We start from the raw sequence: 24667 nt of genomic DNA on the forward strand, positions 1-24667 counted from the left end.
TGTACTGTCTTGATTTCTTTACAATGAACACATGCCTATCGTTTTTATAATAAAAATGAAGTATATGTGAATGATTCCATTAAAAAAATTTTTCTATTACAGTTGACATTCAATATTATATTAGTTCCAGGTGTACAGTGTAATGGCTAGACATTTATATAATTTATGAAGTGATTCCCCCCATAAGTCTGGTACCCACCTGACAACATACAGTTATTACAATAGTATTGACTATATTCCCAAACTGTACTTTACATCCCCGTGGCTATTTTGTAACTGCCAGTTTGTATTTCTTAATCCCTTTACCTTGTTCACCCAGCCCCACCCATCCAATCTGGTAACCATCAGTTCTCTGTTTCTATGAGTTTGTTTCTGTTTTAGTTTGTTCCTTTGTTTGTTTTTTTAGATTCCACATTATAAATGATATCATATGGTACTTGTCTTTCTCTGTCTGACTTACTTCACTTAGCATAATACCCTTAGGTCCATCCCTGTTGTCGCAAATGGTAAGATTTCATTCTTTGAGTGATTCCATTTTTATACCATTCTGGAAAAAGCAAAACTATGGAGCCAGAGAAGAGCACTTGGTGTCAGGATTGGGAATCCAGAGGGGGTGATTAGGAAGGGGGACAAAGGAACTTTTTGGGGTGATATAAATGTTTGATATTTTGATTGTGGTAACGGACAAATCTCTGTATGAGTTAGAACTCACAGAACTGTATGATAAAAAGGTGAACTTACTGTATGTAAATTATACCTCACTAAGCCTGACTTTAAAAAATGAAATAAATGGAGAAAATATAGAGCAAGGCCTATATTTTAATTACACAAGTATTAAAATTACACTAATAATCCATTATACCTTTTAAAAATTAGAATATTACAAGTCAATCTAGTCTTGTGTGTAGTGGCCCCCATCCTGATCCCCTCTTTGCTTCCCAGGGATAATCATTTTGTGTTCCTCCAGATCTTTTTAAGAAAGTTAATACAAATATGGGGCCTAGAAAATAGGTAACACTGGGTTTCATGTGCACACGTGTATGCTCTTTATTATATTAATGGTATCATGCGGTACCCAATTCAACACCCTTTTCATTTTTTTATATCTGTTAGATATACTTCAATCATTTCAAGTGCAGTATTGCCTTTTTCCTTCGTTAATGATATAGTGTTTTTTGATGTCTAACACTCTTTGAAAGTGCAGCAGATAGCATTCCACGTTATGAACACACTACATTCTGCTAATCCGTTGTTGTGACAGTGAAGATTAGGTTGCTGCGTTTTTCGCTCTTACGATGATCCCGTGACTCCAGTGCTCGCGTGCTGAGGCCGCTTCAAGGTGGATGGGTAGGAGTGGCACAAGTTTATGCATTTTCAATTTTAATAGGGTGGAGTCGTGTCTTCCCCAAATAGATAGCCACAGCCCCTGAAAACGGGTTTTTCCGCGCAGCTGACAGCAAGAGCGACGCCCCCCCCCAACCCCCCGCCCACTGCAGCGCGGAGAGATTTGCGGTTCCCTCCAGCAACCTCTGTCTCCTCCTCTGCGCCCGCTTGCACCTTCCCAGCAAGCACTGCGTTATTTGCATATCAACCACGTTTTTGTTTTGTTTTTTTACTTTGCTTCTGAATAAAAATGAAAAGACAAATCATATAGTTTCCTTGTGAAGATTTCCCTCTGCCTCAGAAGATGTTGAAATTTCCTCCTCAACTCCAGGAATATGGGGTACGAAGTTACATATATTTTCTTTTCACCTTTATCAAAATAGGGATTTGCCAACGTTACCACTTTGTTTTCGTAAGTGGAAATTTAAAAAGGGCTTCTGTCGTGAGTGGCACACGCAGGGCAGCTTGATTGTTCTGCGTGCGGAATCGACATCAAGAGATTTCGGAAGCATAATTTTTTGGTACTTGGGCAGCTGGTGATCGTTGGTCCTGGCGCCCTTGTTTTAAGGTATATAGGAAAAATTAGACGCTTATAATGTGTTTAATTGCTATTTGTGATACATATTGTGACATAAAATGAGTTAGGCTTGTGTCACGCGCTACGTGAGGTAGCCAGTTATAATCCTAAATGTTATTTTGCATGTTGTTGGCGTGTTGGTCTGAAGCCTGGTTAATGAGTTTTCTGTTGTTGGAGCCGCTGATTTTCTCAGTGGAAGAGCACTTCTAAATTTGCCCACTTCCAAGTTTTCCCACTTAACCAATCAGAGAATTGAGATTTTAAGCAAAGTAACTACTAGTGGGGGTAGTAGGTTTCTCCAAGAGCACACTGCTTTATGCAGCCAGGAGAAATGTCCCGACTCCTCCCAGGTTCCTGATGGAATCACTTAAAACTTTGACTTTGTAAAAAAGTCTCTTTTACCAGGTGTACATAGGAGTACACCTTCCTAAAGCTGTTGATGTTCTCTCTTTTTCCTTTAATAATATAGAGGCAGAGTGGCAGGTTAGCTCAGTTGATTAGAGCATGGTGCTAATAACATCAAGATTTGTCAGTTTGATCCCAGCATGGGCCACTGTGAGCTGCACCCTCCTTAACAAAACAAAATAAGTAACTAAATAAAATAGAGGCAATAGTTTAAAACACCAGTTAAGTAACACTGTTACTGCTGGTAACAACAACCTTTCTGGACAGCAATTCAGCAACAGATATTCCATCTCCTAAGTATATGTCCTCCATTGTAAAGTTATGTTTTAAGAGGAGATTTAGCGGTAAGGGGGTCATTCATTATAACAGCAAATGTTTATTGTGATCCAATAGACCTGAAGTCACTGACCTGACTTCACAACGCTTAAGTTTAGTAAAGGGAAAGAATAGCAAAGGGAAAACAACACTGAATTGGGCTGGAAGAGGGATGTCTGGGAAAGCTTTCCTGAGGCAAAGACTTTGAAGCTGAAACCTAAGTAATAAATAGACAACCAGACAAAGTGGGAGAGAAGGGCTGTTTAATTAAGCAGAGGCAAAGCCTTGAGAGTGCAGAATGTGCTACAATCCAAGAACGGAAAGGCCAAGATGGCCAGAGTGAAACTATATCCACACGGCAGGATACAGGAAAGCCTGAAGACAGCACTGAGGCCTGGACTCACAGGCCTGGGATGTTCATTGCAGTGTTTTTTATAAAGCAGGAGAAATGGAAATTTACCTACACCAGGTATCAGCAAAATTTTCTGTAAAGGGCCAGATAGTACATATTTTAGGTTTTGTGGCCATAGAGTGTTTGCTAGCCACTCAACTCTGCTGTTGCAAAGCAGCAAAAGATATAAACAACTGGGCATAGCTATGTTCCAATAAAACCTTATTTATGGACACTGAAATTTGAATTCCATATAATTGTTACATATCATAAAATAGTATTCTTTTTTTTTTTTTTCTGCCAACCATTTAAAAATGTGAAAATTATTCTTAATTTCTCAGGCAACAGCCAGGGAGCTATAGTTTACTGGCCTTTGGCCTACACATTCAAAAGCAATACGAGCCAAGTCAAACCAACTACGGGATATCCATACAATGGAATAGTATGCACTCATTAAAATGTTGAAATAGAAGCATTTTATGATTTACCTCTATGGAGTGCTTATCAAATGCCAGGCCCTGTGTTAAGCACTTAGTATGCATTAGCTCCTATAAATCATCACACAAACCATTAAGGTAGGTAGTGGTGTTATACTGCTCACTTTACAAATGAGAAAACAGAAGCTCTGGGAGGACCAGATCACATAACCAGAAAGTAGCAAGAGGTGAGCTCAGGTCTTCTGACAGGAATAAGTTGTTCTGACTGCACAGAATGCCCAAGAGGAATGTCAACTACAGTGGAATCTGTTAGGAAGGAAAGATTTAGTGGGAAAGTGAAGCTTTTCTCCTTTTGCTTATCTATACTTTCGTATTAAATATGGGGTATATGACAAGGTTAGAGAAATAATGAGGACACATAGTCACAGGAACACAAATGATGAAAAATCAGACTCACAAAGAAGCTGTGAGTCTCAGAAGGCCACATATTACGATTCCTTTTACACGAAATCTCCAGAAATGGCAAATCTATAGAGAAAAAGTAGGCTTAGTGGTTCCCTGAGGCTGGAGGTGAGGGCAGAGATTGAGGGCATGAGGGATCTTTTGGGGGGTGAAGGAAATGTTCTAAAACTAGATTACAGTAGGAGTTTTACAACTCTATAAATTTACTGAAAATCGTTGAATTGTACACTTATAAAAGGGTGATTTTTTAAAAAAACTTTTATTTATTTTAAGTGTTTTTCCAGGACCCATCAGCTCCAAGTCAAGTAGTTGTTTCAATCTAGTTGTGGAGGGTGCAGCTCACAGTGGCCCATGTGGGGATAGAACTGACAACCTTATTAAGAGCACCGTGCTCTAACCAACTGAGCTAACCGCTGTCCCGAAAAAAAAAAGGTGAATTTTACAGTATGTAAATTATACTTTAATAAAGCTGTTAAAAAAAAAAATCAAGGGGTGGCCGGTTAGCTCCGTTGGATAGAGTGTGGTGCTGATAACACCAAGGTTGCCAGTTCGATCCTCGCATGCGCCACTGTGAGCTGCACCCTCCTTAGAAAAAAAAAAAAGAAAAAGAGGGAGAGTTGGAGTGCTGCAATTGCAAGTGAAGGAATGCCAAAGATTGCCAGCAAACCAGCAGAAGCTAGGAAGAGGCAACAATGGATTCCCCTACAGATTTCAGAGGGAGTATGGCTGCTGAAAACTTGATTTCAGACTACTGGCCTCCAAAACTGACAATAAATTTCTATATGAAAAAAAAAATAATCAAGAGCTGGAAGGAGAAATGTTCACCCAGCTAGGAGCCTGAGAATCTATAATCACTTTATGGAATAAGTTCTCTGATTTAGAAACTTGACCTTAGTGGATTTCCTGCATGCTGAGCTTCTGTGTGTTAGCTGATCATGTAATGACTCTTGGACTCTTACCTTATACCACATACAAAATATATTTAACTCAAAATGGATCAAAGATCCAAACATAAGAGCTAAAACTATAAAGCTCTTAGAATAAAACAGGGGAAAAGCTTTATGACATTGGATTTGGTAATGATTTCTTGAATTTGACACCAAAAGCACAGGCAACAAAAGAAAAAAAAATAAATTGGACTTCATAAAAATGTAAAACATTTGTGCACCAAAGACCACTGACCGGAGAGTGAAAAAGCAACCCACAGAATGGGGGAAAATATTTGCAAATGACATATCTGATAAGGGGTTAATATCCAGAATATATAATGGACACCTACAACTCAACAATAAAAAAGCAAACTCAATTCAACAATAGACTAAAGACTTAAATACACATTCTTCTAAAGATATACAAATGACTTATAAGCCCATGAAAAGATGCTCAACATCATTAATCATTAGGAAAATGCAAATCAAAACCAGTGAGAAACCACTTAATACCTATCAGCCTGGCTGGTATCAAAAAAACCCAGAAAATAACAAATATTTGTAAAAATGTGGAGAAATTGGGACACTTGCGCACTGTTGGTAGGAACATAAAGTGGTGCAGCCACTGTGTAAAACAGTATGTTGATTCCAGAAAAAATTGAAAATAGAATTGCCATATGATCCAGCAATTCCATTTCCATACCCAAAAGAACTGAAAGCAGAGTCTTGAAGAAACATATGTACACCCATATTCTCAGCAGCATTATTCACAACAGCCAAAAGGTGAAATCAATCTAAATGTCCATCAAAGAATGAAGAGATAAACAATGAATGAATATCCACACAATGAGTATTATTTGGCCATAAAAAGGAATGAAGTACAGATACCATGGATGAACCTTGAAGACATTATGGTAAGTAAAATAAGCTACACTCAAATGGACAAATGTCATCTGATTCTACTTACTTGTGATACCAAGAATAGTCAAATTCATAGAAACAGAAAATAGAATAGTAGTCACCAGGGGCTGCGGGGAGGGAAGTTTAGGAAATTATTGTTTAATGAATAGACTTTCATTTGAGGATGATGAAAACATTCTGGAAATGGATGGTGGTGATGGTTGCACAACAATGTGAACGTACTTAATGCCGCTGAACTGCATACTTAAAAATGGTTAAAATGGTAAATTTTGTGCTATGTATATTTTACCATGATTTTAAATATTAAAACTGAATAAAACAATTTAAAGAAAAGATGGTAGCAAGGTTTTGGGCCTGCCTATGATGTTGCCAGTATGGGTTTGGAAGTTGGTCACCAGCTCAGAAGGCTTACACTCTAATTGGCAAAGCAGTAGGCCAAGGGACTGAAGCCCAGAGAGGACCTTAGCTAAGGTCCTGTGGCCAATGGAGGCAGCTGACTGGGTCTGAGTTCTGTAAAGCAGGTGGGTGGAGCCAGTCGGAGTATTAATAGTGATACCAGCTGGCATTTCTTGAGTGCTCACTACATTCCAGACATTATTCTAAGTCCTTTTGTGAGTGTAGATTACCTTATTTGCTCTTCACAACACCCCTGTGAGTGAGGTACTATTACCATCTCCCTTTTACAGATAAAAGAACTGAGGCGGAGACAGAGACAGATCCAAGGTCACAGAGCCTGATCCAAGGTCACAGAGCCAGCAGGACTTGAATGGTATCCTCTCTGAGTCCCAAACCAAAAAGTCAGCCTTTGTTTTGGTCCTGGTGGTGGGCAGTGAGTTGGGGCAGGGGTGGGGCAGGAGATGATTCCCTTCACTGTATCTAGATTCATCCCAGACTGTTTTTTTCTTTTATCCATTGGCAGAACTTCCTCCTTTTCTCTCTTTGCCTCCTTTTCTGATTCACTCTCCATCTGTTAGTGGCTTCTGGCTCCCGAGAATGTGATGCAGAGGGTGGGGGGTAGAGAGGTAGACACACAAGTGTAGGCAGTCCTTAATACGCAAAAATAAAAAAAAAATTAATAAATTTTATTGGGGAATGTTGGGGAACAGTGTGTTTCTCCAGGGCCCATCAGCTCCAAGTCGTTGTCCTTGAATCTAGTTGTGGAGGGTGCAGCTCAGCTCCAAGTCCAGTCACCATTTTCTATCTTTAGTTGCAGGGGGCGCGGCCCACCACCCCATGAAGAAATTGAATCTGCAACCCTGTTGTTCAGAGCTCGCGCTCTAACCAACTGAGCCACCCGGTTGCCCTCCTTTATTGAACTGGCAACCTTGGTGTTATTAGCACCCCACTCTAACCAACTGAACTAACCGGCTGCCCCAAGCAAATATTTTTGATTGTTCTCTATGTACCAGGCAATGTTTAGGGGCTGGAGCCCTGCGGTGAATAAAATAGATTTTGTCCCTGCTCTCAAGGAGATTCCATTGTAGTGTGTACCTGTGTGTGGGGGGGGGATGAGGTAGAGTGGGGGATAGGGTAGAAAGGAAGGGGAAGTGGGGGAGGGGAGGGGAATGGCTACAGACAAGGAACAATATAGGTCAGGAGACAGTGAGGGTTATGAAGGAAATGTGAGAAAGTGATCTGGAGAGGACGCACTGGAGACAGTAAGAAGAGGGAAGGACTGGCTCAGGAGCTGGAACCTGGAGGATGAGGAAGAGGCAGCTGAAGATCTTGAAGAAAAGCATTCCAGGATTCCATGGAAACGGTAAGGGCGAAGGCTATGAAATCCATGTGTGGGGGAGGCTGAAGAAGGCCAGTGAGGCTGGAGCAGTGACAGAAAGGAAAGGAGTCAAGAGAAGATCCCAGCACCAGCTCATGTAGGGTCTTGTAGACCATGATGAAGAGTTCAAGGTTAATTCTAAGGGGAAGGGGAGTCATTGGAGGAATTCAGAATGAAGACTGGCAGGCAGCATAACAGAAAGTGGGGAGACCAGTTAGGAGGTTCTGTCTATAATGTAACAGAGTCAGGTGATGATGATGGTCTGGGCCAAATGGAGATTCAGAGAGGAGGTGGCATTAGAGCGTTCTTTGGGAGGTGACTGAGTGATAGAGGTGACATTCTCCGAGGCGGAAGAGACAGAGAAGCAGGTTTGGTGGTGAGGATCTAAGGGAGGTGGGAATAGAAATTATGAATTCTGTTGTGGACATGTTGAGTTTGCAGAGTCAGTGGCTGGCCAGGCAGCTGGCAACACTGCTCCAGGCTGACAGCAGCTACCAGAGGCTGCCACCTGAGGACACATAGGCTACAACCTCTTCACAGATGGGTAATGTAGGGCCCAAAGGATGCTTAAGGTTTGTTTTTTTAATTGGTTATCAACATTTACCAATCCAGAGATATCAAACAAGCTCAGGATTCCCACCTCCTCTTCCAAACTGGATGCTCTGGCCACACGGGGCCCACATCCTGGGAAGGCCACGGCAGGCTGGTAGAGGAGCAGCTGCCCTCCAGATGGCGCCTGAACCCAATGGCTGGTCTGACCCCAGCAGGCCTGCTGCGGACTCCTCTCAAGGCCTGGTCCTAGCGGCACTGGAGGTTCAACCTCTGGCTTGGGCAGGAGGTGGCACCCTAGAAGAGGAAAAATTTGGCTTGGCACAGAGCCTGGACTTTGGACGGCCCCATTAGGAGTGGCAGCTCTGCGGCTTCTCAGCCTTGTGACCCAGGGTGTGCCTCTATGAAATTTCACTGAGCCTGTCTTGCCTCTTCCGGAAAATGGGGATAACACTCCCTACCCAGAAAGCAAATTCCTTACCAGGAGTTTCATCTATGGGAAATCTCCTAGCACAGTGGCAGACACAAAGAAAGGGGCTCAAGCAATGTTAGTTTCTTTTCTTTTCAATCTGATGAGCAGCTAGTCTTGGGAAATCAGAATGGTGAGGCTATAGCTAAGAGGCTAAGAGGTACTGGCTCTACCACTCACCAGCGAGGCAAGCTCAGTTTTCCTATCTGTAAAATGGGGACACTACTAGTACCTACCATATGGGGATTAAAGTTAATATAAAGTGCTTCGAATGGCATGGCACTCAGTGAGTGTTAGCCATTATTATTGCTGCTGTTGTTGCTGTTACTGTGCATGGAGTAAATAAACTCAGGAGCCAGCAGAGTCATGGTTCTTACACCAGGCCATCAGTCATCTAGGGACATTTTAGAAAAGATTAATGTGTAGGCTCTACCTTCATAGATCCCACCTGAATTCATCTGGGGTCGGACTCTGGTATGGGTATTTTATAAAATTTCCCCAAGTAACTCTACGTGTAGCCAGGGATAGAAGATCCACAGTGGAGGGGTCATTAGGAGCATGGGCTCTGAAGGGCAGCTGCCTATGTTTACATCCAACTCAGCCAATAAACAGATTAACTTGGGAAAGTTCTTAACCTCCCATGTTAAACTGGGTTAATAACAGGACCTGGGAGGTTGTATAGATCTAAAGTGCTTAGCGCAATGCCTGGAAGCTAGTGAGATCTCAGCAGCCCTGGGTGTTACCACCCATTAGTTTTCTTGCTGTTTCAAAACTGATTGCAGCCACTGCGGGTCTGTGCCCAGCTCACACCCTTGTTCTCTCTTAGGGGACCTGGATGCCTTGAACATCTCACACTGGGGCTTCTCCTAACCCTCCCAGCTGCCCCCAAAGTTATTTTTGGCTCTTCCACTGTTCAGATGTTATATTCACCCAAAATGAACTGAATCATCTACCAAACAAAATCGATCTGCTCAGATATCAGAGAGACCCCAAGAATGCTAGAGGGGAGGATACAAACAAATTGGCCATTCAGTTGTCTCTCAAATCAAAAATGAAGAAGATGAAGGAGAAGGAGAAGAAAAATTCTCTTCAATTCTTAGGATACAATGTTTAGTAGGAAAAAAAGCATAAGACGGAATTATACATTCAAGAATTTTCATCCAGGTAAAGGAAAAAAATGCATAGAAAAAAGATTGGAAGGAAATATGCCAGATGTTAAAGTGTTTTTTTTCCCTCTGCTTCTTTTATGCGCTTTACAATTTTCTACAGTGAACACGTCATTAGCAGGAAAAACAATTTCGTGAACAAAAAAATAAAAAAGGAAAGCCTTCACATGACTTTCCTCTTAAAAATGGTCATTTTATTGCTTTGTCTTAGCTCCTCCTTTCTATCAAAAATGTTTAAAGAATTGTTTCCACTTGCTGTTTCTGCCACTTCCCTTCCCATTTACTACTTGATCCATCACAATCTGGCTTCCTCCCCAACCTCGGAGGTGACCCCACCTTGGAAGTATCGGCAATGACCTCTTAGTTGCCAAAGCCAGTGGCTTCTTTTTCCTTGCCAGAGCTTTGCCAAGATCTGACATTGTTGGTGCCATCTCTTCCTGGAAGCTCCCTGACTGCTCTTTGGGCTTCCTCTCTCCCCTCTGTCCAGGAACCTAACCTTTCTGATCACTTCTGGTTGGTCCCTGAAGGTTCCTCAAAGGCTTAATGTTCCCCAGGTTTGGGCCTTTAGCCCCCTCCCTCTGCACACTCTTCTTGGGTGACCTCATCCACTCTTGGCTTTTGTGGTCCCATCTACATGACAGGTCCTAAATTCCAGCCCTCTTGCCTAGGACAAGTCATCCAACTCCCTTCTGAACACCTTCATTTTGATGTCCCTCAGACAACTCAGACTCAACAAATCCAAATGGACTCATCATTTCTACTTTCCCTTAATCCCCAACTAACTCTTCCTGCTTTGTTTCTTCCCTGGGCGTCACCTTGTCCCTTTCTCTTTCTCACCCCCCATACTCGGTTGGCCACTAATGCCTGTTGGTTCCAATTTGGAACTGTCTGGAGCACATCACACTGCTGATGTGTCCTGATTCTGCCCTGCCTGCAGCCCGCTTTCTCTCTTGCCTGCATGATCATAGCAGTTTCTCCCACATAGTTTTCTTTTCCTGGTCTTTCTCCTCTCTAGTCTGTATCTTATAATTTTTCAGATCATTCATTCATTCGATGAACAAACATTTGCCATGCACCAAACTCTGCTCCAAATATATGTAGGGTAAATTTTAAAGACTGACACAAAACAGGTAAATAAATAATCTAGGGGATTTCGAATTGTGGGGATTGCTATGAAAGTAAGCAAGGGTGTTGAGAGAAAGTAACTCGGGCATGGGGAGGGGAGTCCTGTCAACTGTGGTTTTGCTCTAAAATAGTCCCCCAAATGAATGTGACAGGTGCCCTGATGGAACCAGGGGCAGCAGTGATAGAGAAGAATGTGGCTGGGGACCCCACTTTAGGTGGGGAGTCAGGGAAGGCACAGGGGCGGAGGGGCAGAGAAGAGGAAGGCAGGAAGGAGATCATGCATGGTGGTCTTGGAGGGGGATGTGGGTTTCATTCTAAGTGCAATGGGAGGCTATTAAAAGGTTTTTAAACAGGGAGATCATATTTGACTTTATCTCTTTTAAGAGATTACGCTAGGTGCTAGGATGGGATGGACAGGGTTGCTGAGTCCTGGGAAATTACTGCAGTGGTCTAAGCAAGTCCTGTGGGCTGGGGCGGGGTGTTAGCCGTGTATCTGGAGAGGACTTAAACCTCCCGGGGGTCGCCACCCTCTGCAGGATAGCTCCTTCCTCCTTATGACAACCCTCTGGTTCCAGCCTCCTTCATCCCCATCTCCCATCATTTCTTACTTCTTTGTTTCTGTACATGTCGTCCTTTTTAGAATGCTCTTCCCCACTTTTCCCTTTGATGAACTATTCATCCTTGAGACCAGACTCAAATACCTCCGCCTCCTCTGTGAAGCTTTTGAGGACTTCTCCAGGGAGAGTCCTTTGCACTTTTTCAGTGCATTGTTTATAACTCCAGCATAACACCTATCACACAGTATTGTCCTGTATGTTTACAATTCTGTCTCTGAAGGTAGACCTAGAGCTTCTGGAAGGCAGGGACAGGGTTTTGGTAAATGTTCAATGAGTGATGTATAATCAAAAGATATAAATGGTCCCACTAGGAATAGTTCACCTAGGTTAAGAATCCAGTCATGACCAGCCCCCATCACATTCAGAATCATCCGCTAATGTGTAAGTTCTTGATCACACCAACAGACACTAAACTAACATGGATACTAAGGCTCCTCCTTTGATCTTTGAAACAGCCCTGAGAGCGTTGGGCACAGTGGGCAAATCACCTCTATTTTACAGATGAAGAAATCAAGGTTTAAGGGAGGTGTGACTTGGTTGAGAACCCTGAGCTGCTAAAGCCAAGCCTAGAAAATTCAGCTTGCCTGACCACCCCCTCCCCCGCCCCAACTTCAGTTCTGTTGATTACTCCTGGGCTGCCTTACCTGTCCTTGAATCAAGAACTTGTAAAACTCTGTCACCTTTTCATGACAGAGGGGATGGGGAGCAGAGACATGACTTACAGGAGGCAAGATGGGGAAGCACTTCTCCTTTCCCTCTCAAAAAAGTGCCTGCATACCAACTACCACCTCATTTGTTCTTAATAACGATAGCAACCATCTTAGTGGTTAAAAGCAGTGGTTAGAAAAGTAGATTCTGGAGTAAGAAAGGCCCTGAGTTTATATGCTGGTTATACCATTTACAGGTTGTGATCTTGAGGGATTTAACTTCTTTTGGCTTCCTGTTTTTTTTTTTCTGTAAGACAAGAGTGAAAAGAAGCTACTTAGTAGGGTTGCTATGAAGATTATGAGACAAAAGCATCTTCCCCAAGGCCTGGCCATATAGAAAGGTCTTTTTTTTTTTTTAACTATCCTTTTATTTTCCAACAGTCTCGATGTGCCTTCTTCTATACATCCTTAGTTTTAGGACTTCTGTTCAGGTAGACTTCAGGCGATTCTCAATGACGACTGCTCTGTAGTTTACTTGTAATTTTGATGTGGTCGTGAGGAGGGAAGCACAGCGTTTACCTACCCTGCCATTTTGACGGGCAATCTCCCACATAGAAAGGTCTTAATACTTGCTAATTACTACTACTGGCCCCAGGGATTTTCCTAAACATTTTTCCCAGAACATCTAACACTCATAACAACCTTATGCCTTAAGTGAAACTGAGGTTTATTGCTGTCAAATAACTCCCCCAAAGAACCTTCACCTAGGCCCTCAAAACCAGGAAGGTTTGGCAAATGTGCATGGATCAGAGAATGTAAGCAGCTTGTTCAAGGACTTGTGACCAGTTATTAACTTTACATACTCAGCCAGATCTTTTGATGCCAAATTGATGGTTGGGTCATAATTTCTGGAGCTCTGGTAAGATGTAAGTTTCATAAAACAGGATTTGGGAGGTAAAAGGGGCAGAGTTCTTCAGAAGTCAAGAGACTTGCCTTTGCCCAATTGTGGATGAGGTGATTCTTTAATTAGGCCTCCTTTTCCTCATCCATGAAGTGGGGGCAGAAGAGTTATTAGGGTCCCTAGCTTCTTTTTCAACACTGACTTTTCAGAGCAGAAGACCTCTGCTTAGGTAAATGCTCACTCAGATCCCTCCGGCTGTTTCATCCTCCCCAGGGTCGGCAATAGGGACGCGTCCCCTTTAAGGCGCCAGCTCGCCGCCAGCCGCGGCCGGAAGTGTTGAAGCCCGGCCTGGCGGCGGCAGTGGCAGTAGCAGCCGTGGCGGCCTCTGCGCATGCTCCGTCGCCCGCCCGCCCTGGCCGCTCGCCGCCCGCCCGCCCGACGGAGACGGTGAGGAGGGGGAGGGGTGGGCGCGCGGGCGCGGGCGCGGGGTGGGGTGGGGGCGGGGGGGCGGACGCGGGGGCCGCGCGGCGGCCGGCGAGGGCGGGCGGGCGCACAGGGGGCGGGGGGCTGCTGCCTCCGCGGGCGCCTCCCCACGCCCTGTGCGTGCCGCCGCCGCCGCCGGGGAGCGAGCGGACGTCGCGGCGCCGCGGGGGGGTGGGGGGACGCTGCCGCTGGGTCCGCCCGAGCAGCCGGGCCGCCCCCAGTGCGGCTAGCCGAGCCGCCGGAGTTCGGCCCCCGGCTGAGGGCAGTGGGGGCCGGCGAGCCCGGTACTGGGGGGGCCCCAGCGCCCCCAGACCGCGGTGCCCGGAAGTCCTCGTCCGAAGGGCCAAGAGGGGCCGGAGAGAGTCCGGACTGAGAGGCCCGGACGCCCAGGACCCTGGCGAGGGGTCCGGGATTAGGGGTATCCCCAGAGGCTGGTTCCAGGGAGCACCAGGCCTTTCGATGTGGAGCTGGGGAGAGGCCTGGGTTGTGCTGGGGGCGGGGAGCGAAAAGTGAGGGAAGCCTGGATGCCTGCCCGGAGGGAGACCCTCGGAGCGTTGGTTGGGGAACAAGAGCAGAGAATGGGGTCTGAGGAAAGGAGGGTCCAGGCTTCGACCGAGGGGCGCGTTTGAGGCTTCGACCATTCAGTCCTGTGGGAAAGGCAGGTGCCTCTGCCTTTCTATAGATGAGGGGGCGGTAGGAAGACCCCTCAAAGCTTCCTGAAGAAGGAATGAAAAGGGTCCAAATCTGTGAGGGAATGAAGGATTTGAGTATCTCAAATAGAGGTAGAAAACGGGGTAACCTGGTATGTCCGGGGGTGGGGAAACAGGTTTTTGAGGACCGGAAAGAAGATATTTGAGGGAACGCTCAGAGTCCCCCTACTTTGGGAAATGACAGGAGAATTGGCCAGGTGTCCCCTGAGGAGTGGGAGAGATGAGAGCATAATCTGATTTGCGGGCCCTGGAGCGTAATCCACAAGATTAAGGAAGGCTTGTCAAGCCTTGACCGAGGGATCAGGGGAAGGCTTGGCTGTCCTAGGAGCAGAAGGAGGCCTGTATTCCCGTCTCCAGATGAGGGAAACCTCAAAACCACTTCATAGCAGACACCAAAGGGGCTCTGTTTAGGAGAACCAAGAAATGGGGTTTTCCTCCTTAACCTAGAGGATTAGGGAAAGGGACAAACAGATAATACTAGTCTTCATAGAGGAATTCTCCCCCCTCCACCCCCACTCTGCCTCTCCTGATGGTTACCAAAGTGCTTTGGAGGGGATTTTTTCATTAAATGGACAGTCTCCCCTAATTTGTCAGCCTTTTATCAATTATGTGTATTTAATATCTACTGACGATTTTTTTCAGCAGTCAACCATTAATGTTTACTTCAAACATTTATTGAATAGCTCACTTGTATTCAACTTCATTGGGTTATTTTGGGCCTTATTTAGGTTTTGTCCTAAGCAGAAGTTCCCTGGACTCTAGTAGGATGACCCTTCAAATAATCCTTTTATTCCATTGTTTCCCCAAACACCTACATAAGTGGTCTCCAATAGTGACTTACCCTGAACTTCATTTGCTCTGGCTATTTCCCTCACAGTGGTCCTGTGTAGCCTTTGTGTTGGCTTCATTGTATCTGGTATAATATACTCTGGATCACCTAAATGCTCAGGAAGGAATAAAGAAGGAAAAAAAAAATCAAGGAGTTTTGGCTTCAAGTTTTAACTTGGAAATTTCTGAAGAATACACAGTCTACAAAAATTACACTGCAGTGTGGAATAAATACATTTGGGGTTAGAAAATTTCAGGATATCTGGTATTTCTTTTATTCTTTATCAACTACCAACTCGATGCCAGTCATCATGTGACATTCGTGTTTGCACCTTGTCATGTTTTAAACATTAGTTTTCAGGACAAAAAAAAAAATTTAATCCAAAGTAGGTCAGATGTCATTTGTTTAGTTTTCCGATGGTTTATGTGAGCAGACATGAATTTGTTTTCAAGTTGTCTTTTTTGTCTTTGAAAATAACTATAAAATGATTTTTACTTTTCACATAAATTTGACAGCTTTATGTGTGTTCCCCTAGAATTACAGGGAGTGTTGTATGATAACACAGTGAATACTGGAAGGCCCCTTCCATAAAATACCCAAAGGATCAACTCACTGTCTTGCCTCAGGAGTTTTTGTTGCTATAAACAAGAGCTACTTTTCAGTTTACACTCAGCTCAAAGAGATGACCTTGCAGTTAGACTGAAGAACTGGTTTCAGGTTACTTGCTTGAATATGGTATTTAGGGTAATAAGAGATATTCAACCCAAACCAACTTCTCTAAAGAATGTAAGAATTGCCATGTTGAATCAGACCTGTGTCTCTGACACTGAGAGACATATTGTGGATGATTATAATTATCTTCTTTGATAACTCTCAGAAGTTAAGAGAAGGAGCCAGAACATTCCTCCTGGGTTCCAGGTGTGGGAGGGGTAAGGAATAAAATATGAGTTCCTAGGAAAGTATTAATCAAGTTGTTAGTCAACCACTTATTCAGAGTGTTGTAGAGACGACTCAACCATAGGGTAGAAGGTTGAATCTAGAAGCATCCTACTAATTCTGCTTCTCTAACCTGTTAATTCACCTAAACTATTAATTTTTTAAAAATTTAAACCACCTTTTTGGAATAATATAAGTTTGATACAGGTTAAGGTATTACATCTTTTAAATTCATTAAATATGTAATAGTAACAATAGTGCTTGACAGTAAACAAGTGTCTAACAAATGTTAGCTGTGATTATTATTTTAATTCACCTACATTTTTATAATTCAAACTTTGAAGATGTCTATTGGTTCAGTTTTCTAGGATTTGACGGTATTTGTATGCTTCATCATATCCCTTTTTGGCTTTTTCTAGACTCAAGGGGCCTAATTGTTTTGGTTCTATTGCCAGAAACCAGCCAAATCCATCCATTGATTCTCTTTTATTTTTTTCTAGTTTTAAACCTTTAATTTACAGAAGTTCAGATTGTGTACTGTATTATCTTGCAATTACTTTTTTCCTCTAGTATGTGACAATGTCATGCATCTCTTTTTCCTTCTGTAGTTCCTATTTTGTCCCTTTTCATATCCAAGGAGCCTAACTATGCCTGATGTGGAGTAGAGACTCAGTAAATATTTGTTGAACTGGCCATAATGATGGGCATTAAGCCTGGCAGCTTAGCATAGCTGCCTAAGCAAATTTATATCCCCTAAGGTAGAAAAGTAGAAAATTGTAGAAGTCTTTTAGGGTAAGGTGAGTCATTCATTACAAAAAAAAAAAATTATTAAAAGAAAAATATTACATACCTGCTATGTGCCAGATTTCCTTAGAAAGTTTTAGATAGGCAGTTTTGTAGACAAGTCTGATATTTGAAAACTATTTATTATACTGCTGTGTCCTGGGCACTGAACTAGGCACAGGGGACCTGTTGAAAAAGAAATGCAATCCTTGCTCTCCCAGGATGTAGTCTGGTGGAGAGGCTGATAAAGTGAGATGATGGCTGGGACGCATGCTACAGGCACTGAGGGAGCACACAAGCTCAAATCTAGTCATAGAAGTCACTGAAGGCCTTCCCGAGGAAGTGATGTTTTAAATAAGTCACAGAAATTTAGTAGTGACTAGCCGAAGAGGAAGGAAAAGACAATTCCAGATAAAGGAAACAGGTGTGAAGGCTCCAGTGAGAAAATACGGCATGTTTGGGAAACTGGGAAAAATTCAATGACAGGAGCCCACAATGTGAGAGGAACTATGAGAAATGGGACTAGCAGGATGGGCAGGGGAAAGATTTGGAAGATTTTGTCAGCCATGTTAATGTGTTTGCACATTATTCTAGCAGCAAAGAGAATCCACTGCAGGATTTTTAAATAGAGAAATGGCCTGTGGCCTTTAGTAAGATCAATTTGTCTGCTCTGTAGATAATGGATTGGAGAGCAAGAACAGAGTTTAGGATACTGATGAGAAGCACCTGGAAAAATCCAGGTAACAGTGTGGTGGCAGCACAGACGGAGAATGGGAGATGGTTAAAAAGAGATATATGGGTGATAGAATGGATAAAGGATGTTGTGGTTGATTAGCTTTAGAAAGAGAAAAAAGAGAGGAGTAAAAAATAACTCCTTAGTTTCTGGCTTGAGCCAGTGGGTGGAGGGTAGTGCCATTTGCTGAAGGAGGAAACACGAGCAGGTTTGAGAGGGTACCTGAGTTAAGTTTAAGGTGCCTACAAGATATTTTTAAGAGGCTTTTGGATACAGGAGGTATAAAATTCCGGCACAAAGTTTGAATGTGAGAATCATAAAGGGCAGAAGTATAAGTCAGATATAAGGAATTTTAACTAGGTCAAATACAAACAAAAATTGATTGAACCAAACTATGTCAGTGCCTATGATGAGCAGGTCTGTGGAGACAAAAAAATTTTTAGATAAGTATCACCTATCCTGACAGAGAGTACAGTGCAGTTATGAAGATGAATATCTGTTCAATTAATTGCAATACAGGGCTCAGTGTGATAAACAGTAGAGGAGAGCTACAAACCACTTGTTGCGGCACTGCAGAAAAGAAAATGGTTTGGCAGTGGCTATGTAGAGGAGTGGGCTTTGAATTGGGCCTGAAGGGAGAAGGAGATGAGGGAGAAAGGAGCTTGGGGCTTAAGGAATAACAAAGTACAGAAACCTGAAAGTATTGTATTAGGTTGATGCAAAAGTAATTGTGGTTTTGCAATTATTTTTAACCTTTTAAACCGCAATTAGTTTTGCACCTACCTAGTATATTCAGAATACAGTGGGTGGTTGGTATGGCTAGAGTTTAAATTAAGATTCTTGGGATAGTATAGTTACAGATAAGACTGGAAATGTATTTTGGGGCCAAATGAGGGAGACTGAGTGCTGTGCTTAAGTATGTATATTATAGGCAAACAAGTGCTATGGCAGAGCTGAGATGTGGATTTGGTCATCTGACTACCAGTTACATATTCAAACGTGCATCCATTATGTGCCTACTCCATTCAGCACAGGCCTAGGCATCTTCACATACTCACTTCTAAGTAAATACAGTGCTCTCACCTGTACTCTCTTAAGTGACTCTCTATTTTCAACTGTGAAGACTTAACAGCTGCAGAATATCCTGTGGCCCTCCTGAGTTTTCATTGAAATTGGGACAATGCTTTCAGATACTTTAGAGTCAAGGAACACGGGGTACTGGACACTGGTTTCCCTAACAGTTCAGCAAGGTAGATGTTAGGTGAGATCTCTTCATTCAGTCTGAGGCAAAGAGGTATTAAGTTCCTAGAGGTCATACAGTTGGATTCAGCATTTATTAAGCAACTACACAATGCAAGTCATCTTTCTCTTCCCATAGAGCAGATACTTACAAGTACTTACCAAAGACAGAGCACTTGATGAGGTGTAACGGTTGGTTGCAAAGAAAATAGAGCCCTACTTTCTAAGAGCTTACTGTTTGGGATGGAGCTAGTGGTGTGCTGTAAACCAGATCTCTAGGAAAAAAACAAACAAACAAAAACCCCAACTTGATTTGTAGTGCTTGCCAATTTCTGTGGTGTATATACTCCCAGTCACTGATTCTAAACTACCAAGTTGACGTCACTAAACTTGGAGTTAGGAAGATACATGTACAATCGGTTCTCAGGAGCTGATAGAGCTGGCTTCAGCACACTATTGGATGAATCACTCATACTAAGAAAACCTATAACAGCAAATGAGTACTGAGGCATTTCTGGAAAGATCAGAGCCTAATGTTAGCCCTTTCTCATGTTCTCATCCTTGATCTCCAGGGTGACCCTTGGAATTGGTAGTCATTATTTTGGTGTTCCTTTCTTATGGTTGCCATCTTTTCAAACCAGAGGAAATCATTGGTGCTTCTTGTTTCTGACAGCAGACTCAGCTATCTGACTTCATGTGAAAGATGGCCAATGCGGAAGTGAGTGTCCCAGTGGGGGATGTGGTTGTGGTACCCACTGAAGGAAATGAAGGGGAGAACCCTGAAGACACTAAAACTCAAGTGATCTTGCAGTTACAGCCTGTGCAACAAGGGTAAGTGACTAGAGATTTGAATATTCTGAAGAGTTTGGGAGGTTTAAAGAATGGGGAAATTATAAATTTATGATTGTTTATCACAATGGAACATTCAACATCAATCTCAGAGCTGGCTAAGTTTTCATCTCTATAATGTAATGTGTGCTGTATTCGTCATTTTAATATTTATTACAATGATTAACTGTTTCTTTGTCACTCCCCCTCTTCTCCACTGTGAGCCCCTTGAGGTTAGGTTACATAGCTCCCTCATTTTATTTATCCACACTGTTTAGCACAGGGCCTTGGTACATGTTTACCAAAAGACAGTGTAGTTAGAGTCAGAGGAGATTAGGCAAGGCAACTATAAAAGTATTCCTACCAGAAGCTCTCTAGACTCTCATGGATGGACAAATTATCGAGCTTAGTCCATCAAAAAATATGTATCAACTGCCTACTCTTATGTCATGTGTTATGAAGGTGTTGGACTATCATGGAGCTTGCAGTCTAAATGTGCAAACCAAAAACACATACGTATAAATAAAAGGATCACTTATGTGGCAAAATCTAAGAAGTGCTAAATGGCATGTTAGGAAGTGCTTTCAATTCAGAGGACCACTATGAATTTGAAAGAAGAAATAAGTTTTTTAAAAAAATTATCTATTCGGGGTGACCAGTTAGCTCAGTTGGTTAGAGCGTGGTGCTCTTTTTTTTTTTTTTTTTTTTTTAATTGGGGAACAGTGTGTTTCTCCAGGGCCCATCAGCTACAAGTCGTTGTTCTTCAATCTAGTTATGGAGGGCGCAGCTCACTGGCCCATGTGGGAATCTAACTGGCAACCCTGTTGTTCAGAGCTCACGCTCTAACCAACTGAGCCATCTGGTCGCCCCATAGAGCACGGTGCTCTTAACAACAAGGGCCACTGTGAGCTGCGCCCTCCACAGTTAGATTGAAACAGCTACTTGACTTGGAGCTGATGGGTCCTGGAAAAACACACGTAACTAAATAAAAGTTAAAAAAACAACAATAACAAAAAAAAATTATCTATTGATAATTTTTGAAGGGTAAATAAGAATTGGATCTACAGAGAGAGAAGCAGTTATTTTTATCTCTGGGAATGTATAAAAGATTCTTCATATGATTAAAAATGTTCTTGGGCAAACATATAGTCTAATTCCGAACTACTAAGTAATGTACCTTGTCTTAAACACTTCTAGAGAAAGACAACCTCTCTTGGTAATTTTAAAAACATTTTAGTACAGAAAATTCAACTGTACGCAAAAATAAAATACTATAATGAACTCCCATGTAAGTACCAAGTTGCCCAGCTTCAACAATTATCAATACATGGCCAGTCTTATTTCTTCTCTACTTCCACCCACTCCTGATCTTTTTTAAAGCAACTCCCAGACTTTAGTATGTATCTGTAAAAGATAAGGACTTTTTAGCTTTAGGAATATAATCATAGTTTGCTTACATTTCTGAATATTGTTAAGCATTAAGGAAATAGTCTAAGATCTGTAAGGGAAAGCTGATATAAATAATTTCGGACATACAGTCAATAGAGTGATTTACATTTTCATTGGCACCAACAGATTATGCGTGCTTATTCAAATTCACTTGTGTGGGCATTCCATTTGCTACACATACACATACTTGTAGTTGTTACCCTTTGGTACATGAAGAAGAATTAAAGGGTACGTAGCTTTATTTTCTCATGGAGTCATCATTTCTTCTATCTTCCCAAAGTGCTCCAGTTGTCACTTATCCTGTCCCTGGTAAAGGCAGAAAAAAACTTTCCTGCTGGAGACTTAATTATTTTGAAGATTTAGTTCCACTTATTTTTCTTTTGCCTGTTTCTTATTTTCCAAATGATGTTGTCTTTTCTGGAAACCTCCCATTGTTTGATCAGATATAAGCATCTTTGTACAGCATATATATTGACTCCCAATCCACTGTTTACACTGAATTTAGTGTATGAGTTCATGAATAAACGTTTTGAGGTACTGCATTTTGAGATGCCTGCCAATTGATGCTCAGTTGATTTCTCTAATTGTGTTTTTAATTATTTGAATATTTTATTGCATTTTAGCCTCTTATAAAAATGAGTGGGGAACAAAAACATTGATACTAGTGATAAGAAGTACAAGTCTCATAAGTTTAATATACTTGAGACAGTGATGGAACTCATCAGGTGTCTGTCTTCAGCCTCAGTACTTAACCTGACTGGTTGCAGGTTCAAGTAGGAAGGAAAGAAATAATCAAAGAACACAAATGACTTGCTGTGAATATATTGGTAACGATTTTATCCAAAAGAAATAATTAGAGATTTTATATAAATATTTTTAGATTTTAATATATAGGACTTATAAATCTTTTTAGCTTTTACATATATGACATTTTATACTTTTTCAAGTATTTATTATGTACACATTTCAGGAATACACTATAAAGCAGAGTGTTTGATAACTGTCTTCCCATATGATTACATGGAACCTGACACATTGTACAAGATGATACTTTCAGAATAACAATAGATTGGCTTTAAAATATGCCCACACTTAACTTTTTTTTCCCCCTGAAAAAAAGCATAAGCACTAAGGTATTTAGAAGGCTTTTAATTCTGGGAGCTTTTCAACATAAGATGACTTGTTCAGCATATGCTTTCTTTAAAAAACAAAAACAAAGGAAGAGTGGTTATTAACCTTTCAGATCAATTTTGGTAAAACATACTCAAAAATTTCTCGGGGAGTGAAGATACTAGAATTCTATTACTGTTCTTGGCTTTCCAATTTATTTTGGATGCATAATAGAATTTCTAACATAATGAGATCAGGGATAGTGTTTTTAGTACTACGTAAGTTTACTAAATATGCTGACATCATTCTTTTTCCTTTTTTTAACATTTTAAATTTATTTTTAAGTATGTTTTTCCAGGACCCATCAGCTCCAAGTCAAGTAGTTGTTTCAATCTAGTTGTGGAGGGCGCAGCTCACAGTGGCCCATGTGGGGATCAAACTGACAACCTTGTTGTTCAGAGCACGGTGCTCTAACCAGCTGAGCTAACAGGCCGCCCCTGACTTCAATCTTGTTCTGTAGAGGAATTCAGTCCAAATGTAGTGGAATATTAGTTCAATTTGTAGAATAATCTCCCCACTTCCTCTTTCATGCTCATGCTCCCTAGAAGAAAGTTTAAGTTCTTAGGAAGATGTATAAACTCTTTCAGATCAGTAGGGTATCCTTTAGTTCATGTAATAATCTTAATCCAACATTCAGTTAATCAGAATATCTTTCCTTGACATTCTGGATAAAAAGAACTTAACTATATGTGGATTTTCAGTTTTCAGAAAATTAGAATACAATAATATAGACTTAACTTTAAAGCTCTAGTAAACATAATTTTACCTTCCGTTAACGATTTATAAAGCATGTCAGTATCTTAACAGTGTCTTAACATTTTGAATGTTTTACGATTTTTGACTATAGTTATAGTAGGTATAGAAAATTAAGCCAAACCCATCACTATTCTGAGTTGCTTTAGAAAATTTTTCTAGGATAAAACTTTGTTTACTCATAAAAATATAGAATATGCCCCTATTTCTTACCCCAGGTACAACTTACTGGTTATTGAAATTATGTATAAATAAGAATTTATTCTTTTAAGGGATTTTGTACATATTGATCAATTTAGAATGAGTTTACTAATCTTACTTGAAGCAGTGGTTTTGCATGTTTTTTACAACCCTCATTTATTGACCATCCATTAATGGATGCTTTGCCATGTTCCAGTTAGTATGTTACAGTCCTGGCATACAAAATTAACAAATGAATAGAACATAATCTCTGCTCTTGGGGACCCCTTAGACTTTGCCAAAAGGGCAGACAGACAGGTAAACAAGTATACAGTACTAGTATTAAGTGTTTTAGGTGTGGTGGTGACAAAAGCCTAAAGTACAGCTGGATCACAAAGGAGGAAGTGGGTGATTACACTGGAGAGATTGAGGTGGAAGAAAAATCATCGTGGGGCTATTCAAAAGGAAAAAAAAGAACAAATAGTAGATGGGGAAGGATGTTCTGGGAAGAGGGAGAAGAGCAAAGACAGAAGAACGTGTAAGAGAAGATGACAGTTTTGCAAACCACAGATAGTTGGTATGACTAGGGCTTGGATTGTAAAGTGGGGTTTGGGGAGAGTTGAAACCAGGGGCTAGTTCTTGGAGGGACTTCAGTATAAAATCAAAGATTTGGGGCTTTATTTTCACAGCAAGGAGAGAGTTCTCGAAGGGTTTTAAGGAGGAAGTTAGGTGATTACTCTAGTGGGAATATAGAAGTAGATGCAAGGAGATGCAGCCTGAATTAAGGCGGTAGCAGTGGAAATGGAGACAGGGAGGATGGCTGGTACTAAAGAGACTCATCTGCCAGGATTTGGTGACTGCCTATGTGGGGGTTGAGGAGGAGGAAAGGGAGAAATCTAGTGTAATTCCTAGGCTTCTGTGTTAGGCTACAGAATGCTGGGTGGTGCCACCAACAAGGATGGGGAGTGTAGGAAGAAGAGTAGTTGGGAGGCAAGAAAGGGAAGAGAACTTGCTTCTTTTAGACATAATGAATTCAACGAAGTCCTATGGGGTATCCAAGTGTATTTATTCCTTTAACAGTTAACTGTCCTGGTGTGAAATTCAGAAGGGAGGTGAAATTCAGAAGGGAGGTCAGAACTAGAGGCAACACTGTGGGGGGTGGGTAATCACTGATGCAAAGGAGATTATTCAGGCTGCTTTCAAATAACAAGGTGCAATAATGAACACATTAGGTTTATTATACATATTAAACAAAGAACATCACTTATCATGTTAAGTTATATGAGCCCATTTCTTAGAAAATAGAAACATTTTAAAGAGACACTTTTCCAAAGTGGTACCTCTAGTTACTGTTAGTTACTTTGGGCATAGTCTCTCTCTTACTTTTTTTTTCACTAGGCTCTGCTCAAGTCAGTAGTTGGTTATGGTGCCTAAAAAAATGCTAAAGTGCCAAAAAATGCTTCAGTGCCTAGATTCCAACAAGGGACATCAACTTCTATGGTCAAC

At 41.7% G+C, this 24667-nt stretch overlaps 1 protein-coding gene, 1 long non-coding RNA gene and 1 other non-coding gene across 8 annotated transcripts in view; 2 read left to right on the forward strand and 1 right to left on the reverse strand.

Annotated features, from left to right (window-relative positions):
* Positions 1-1809: 1809 nt before the first annotated feature.
* LOC148755581 (U11 spliceosomal RNA) lies at positions 1810-1943 on the forward strand. The gene has a single exon (XR_016018803.1). It is a non-coding gene; the product is annotated as a U11 spliceosomal RNA (small nuclear RNA).
* A 5450-nt stretch (positions 1944-7393) lies between these two features.
* Positions 7394-24667, forward strand: part of GMEB1 (glucocorticoid modulatory element binding protein 1) — a 30744-nt gene continuing 13470 nt past the window's right edge. The window contains exons 1-3 of one of the 6 annotated variants that reach the window (XM_088790763.1): positions 7394-7579; positions 13342-13515; positions 19455-19612. In XM_088790763.1, coding sequence (XP_088646889.1) covers positions 19485-19612 — 128 coding nt within the window. In that variant the 5' untranslated portion in view covers positions 7394-7579; positions 13342-13515; positions 19455-19484. The other 5 variants (XM_088790761.1, XM_088790766.1, XM_088790765.1 and 2 more) reach the window with 5 other exon arrangements.
* On the reverse strand, positions 8157-13351 carry LOC148755583 (uncharacterized). Its single transcript, XR_016018592.1, has 2 exons — positions 12416-13351; positions 8157-8440 (listed from the first exon to the last, which is right to left on the reverse strand). It is a non-coding gene; the product is annotated as an uncharacterized LOC148755583 (long non-coding RNA).

Source organism: Rhinolophus sinicus, chromosome 14, assembly GCF_057876585.1.
Source record: "Rhinolophus sinicus isolate RSI-liver-muscle chromosome 14, RSI-T2T, whole genome shotgun sequence".
Taxonomy (NCBI): domain Eukaryota; kingdom Metazoa; phylum Chordata; class Mammalia; order Chiroptera; family Rhinolophidae; genus Rhinolophus; species Rhinolophus sinicus.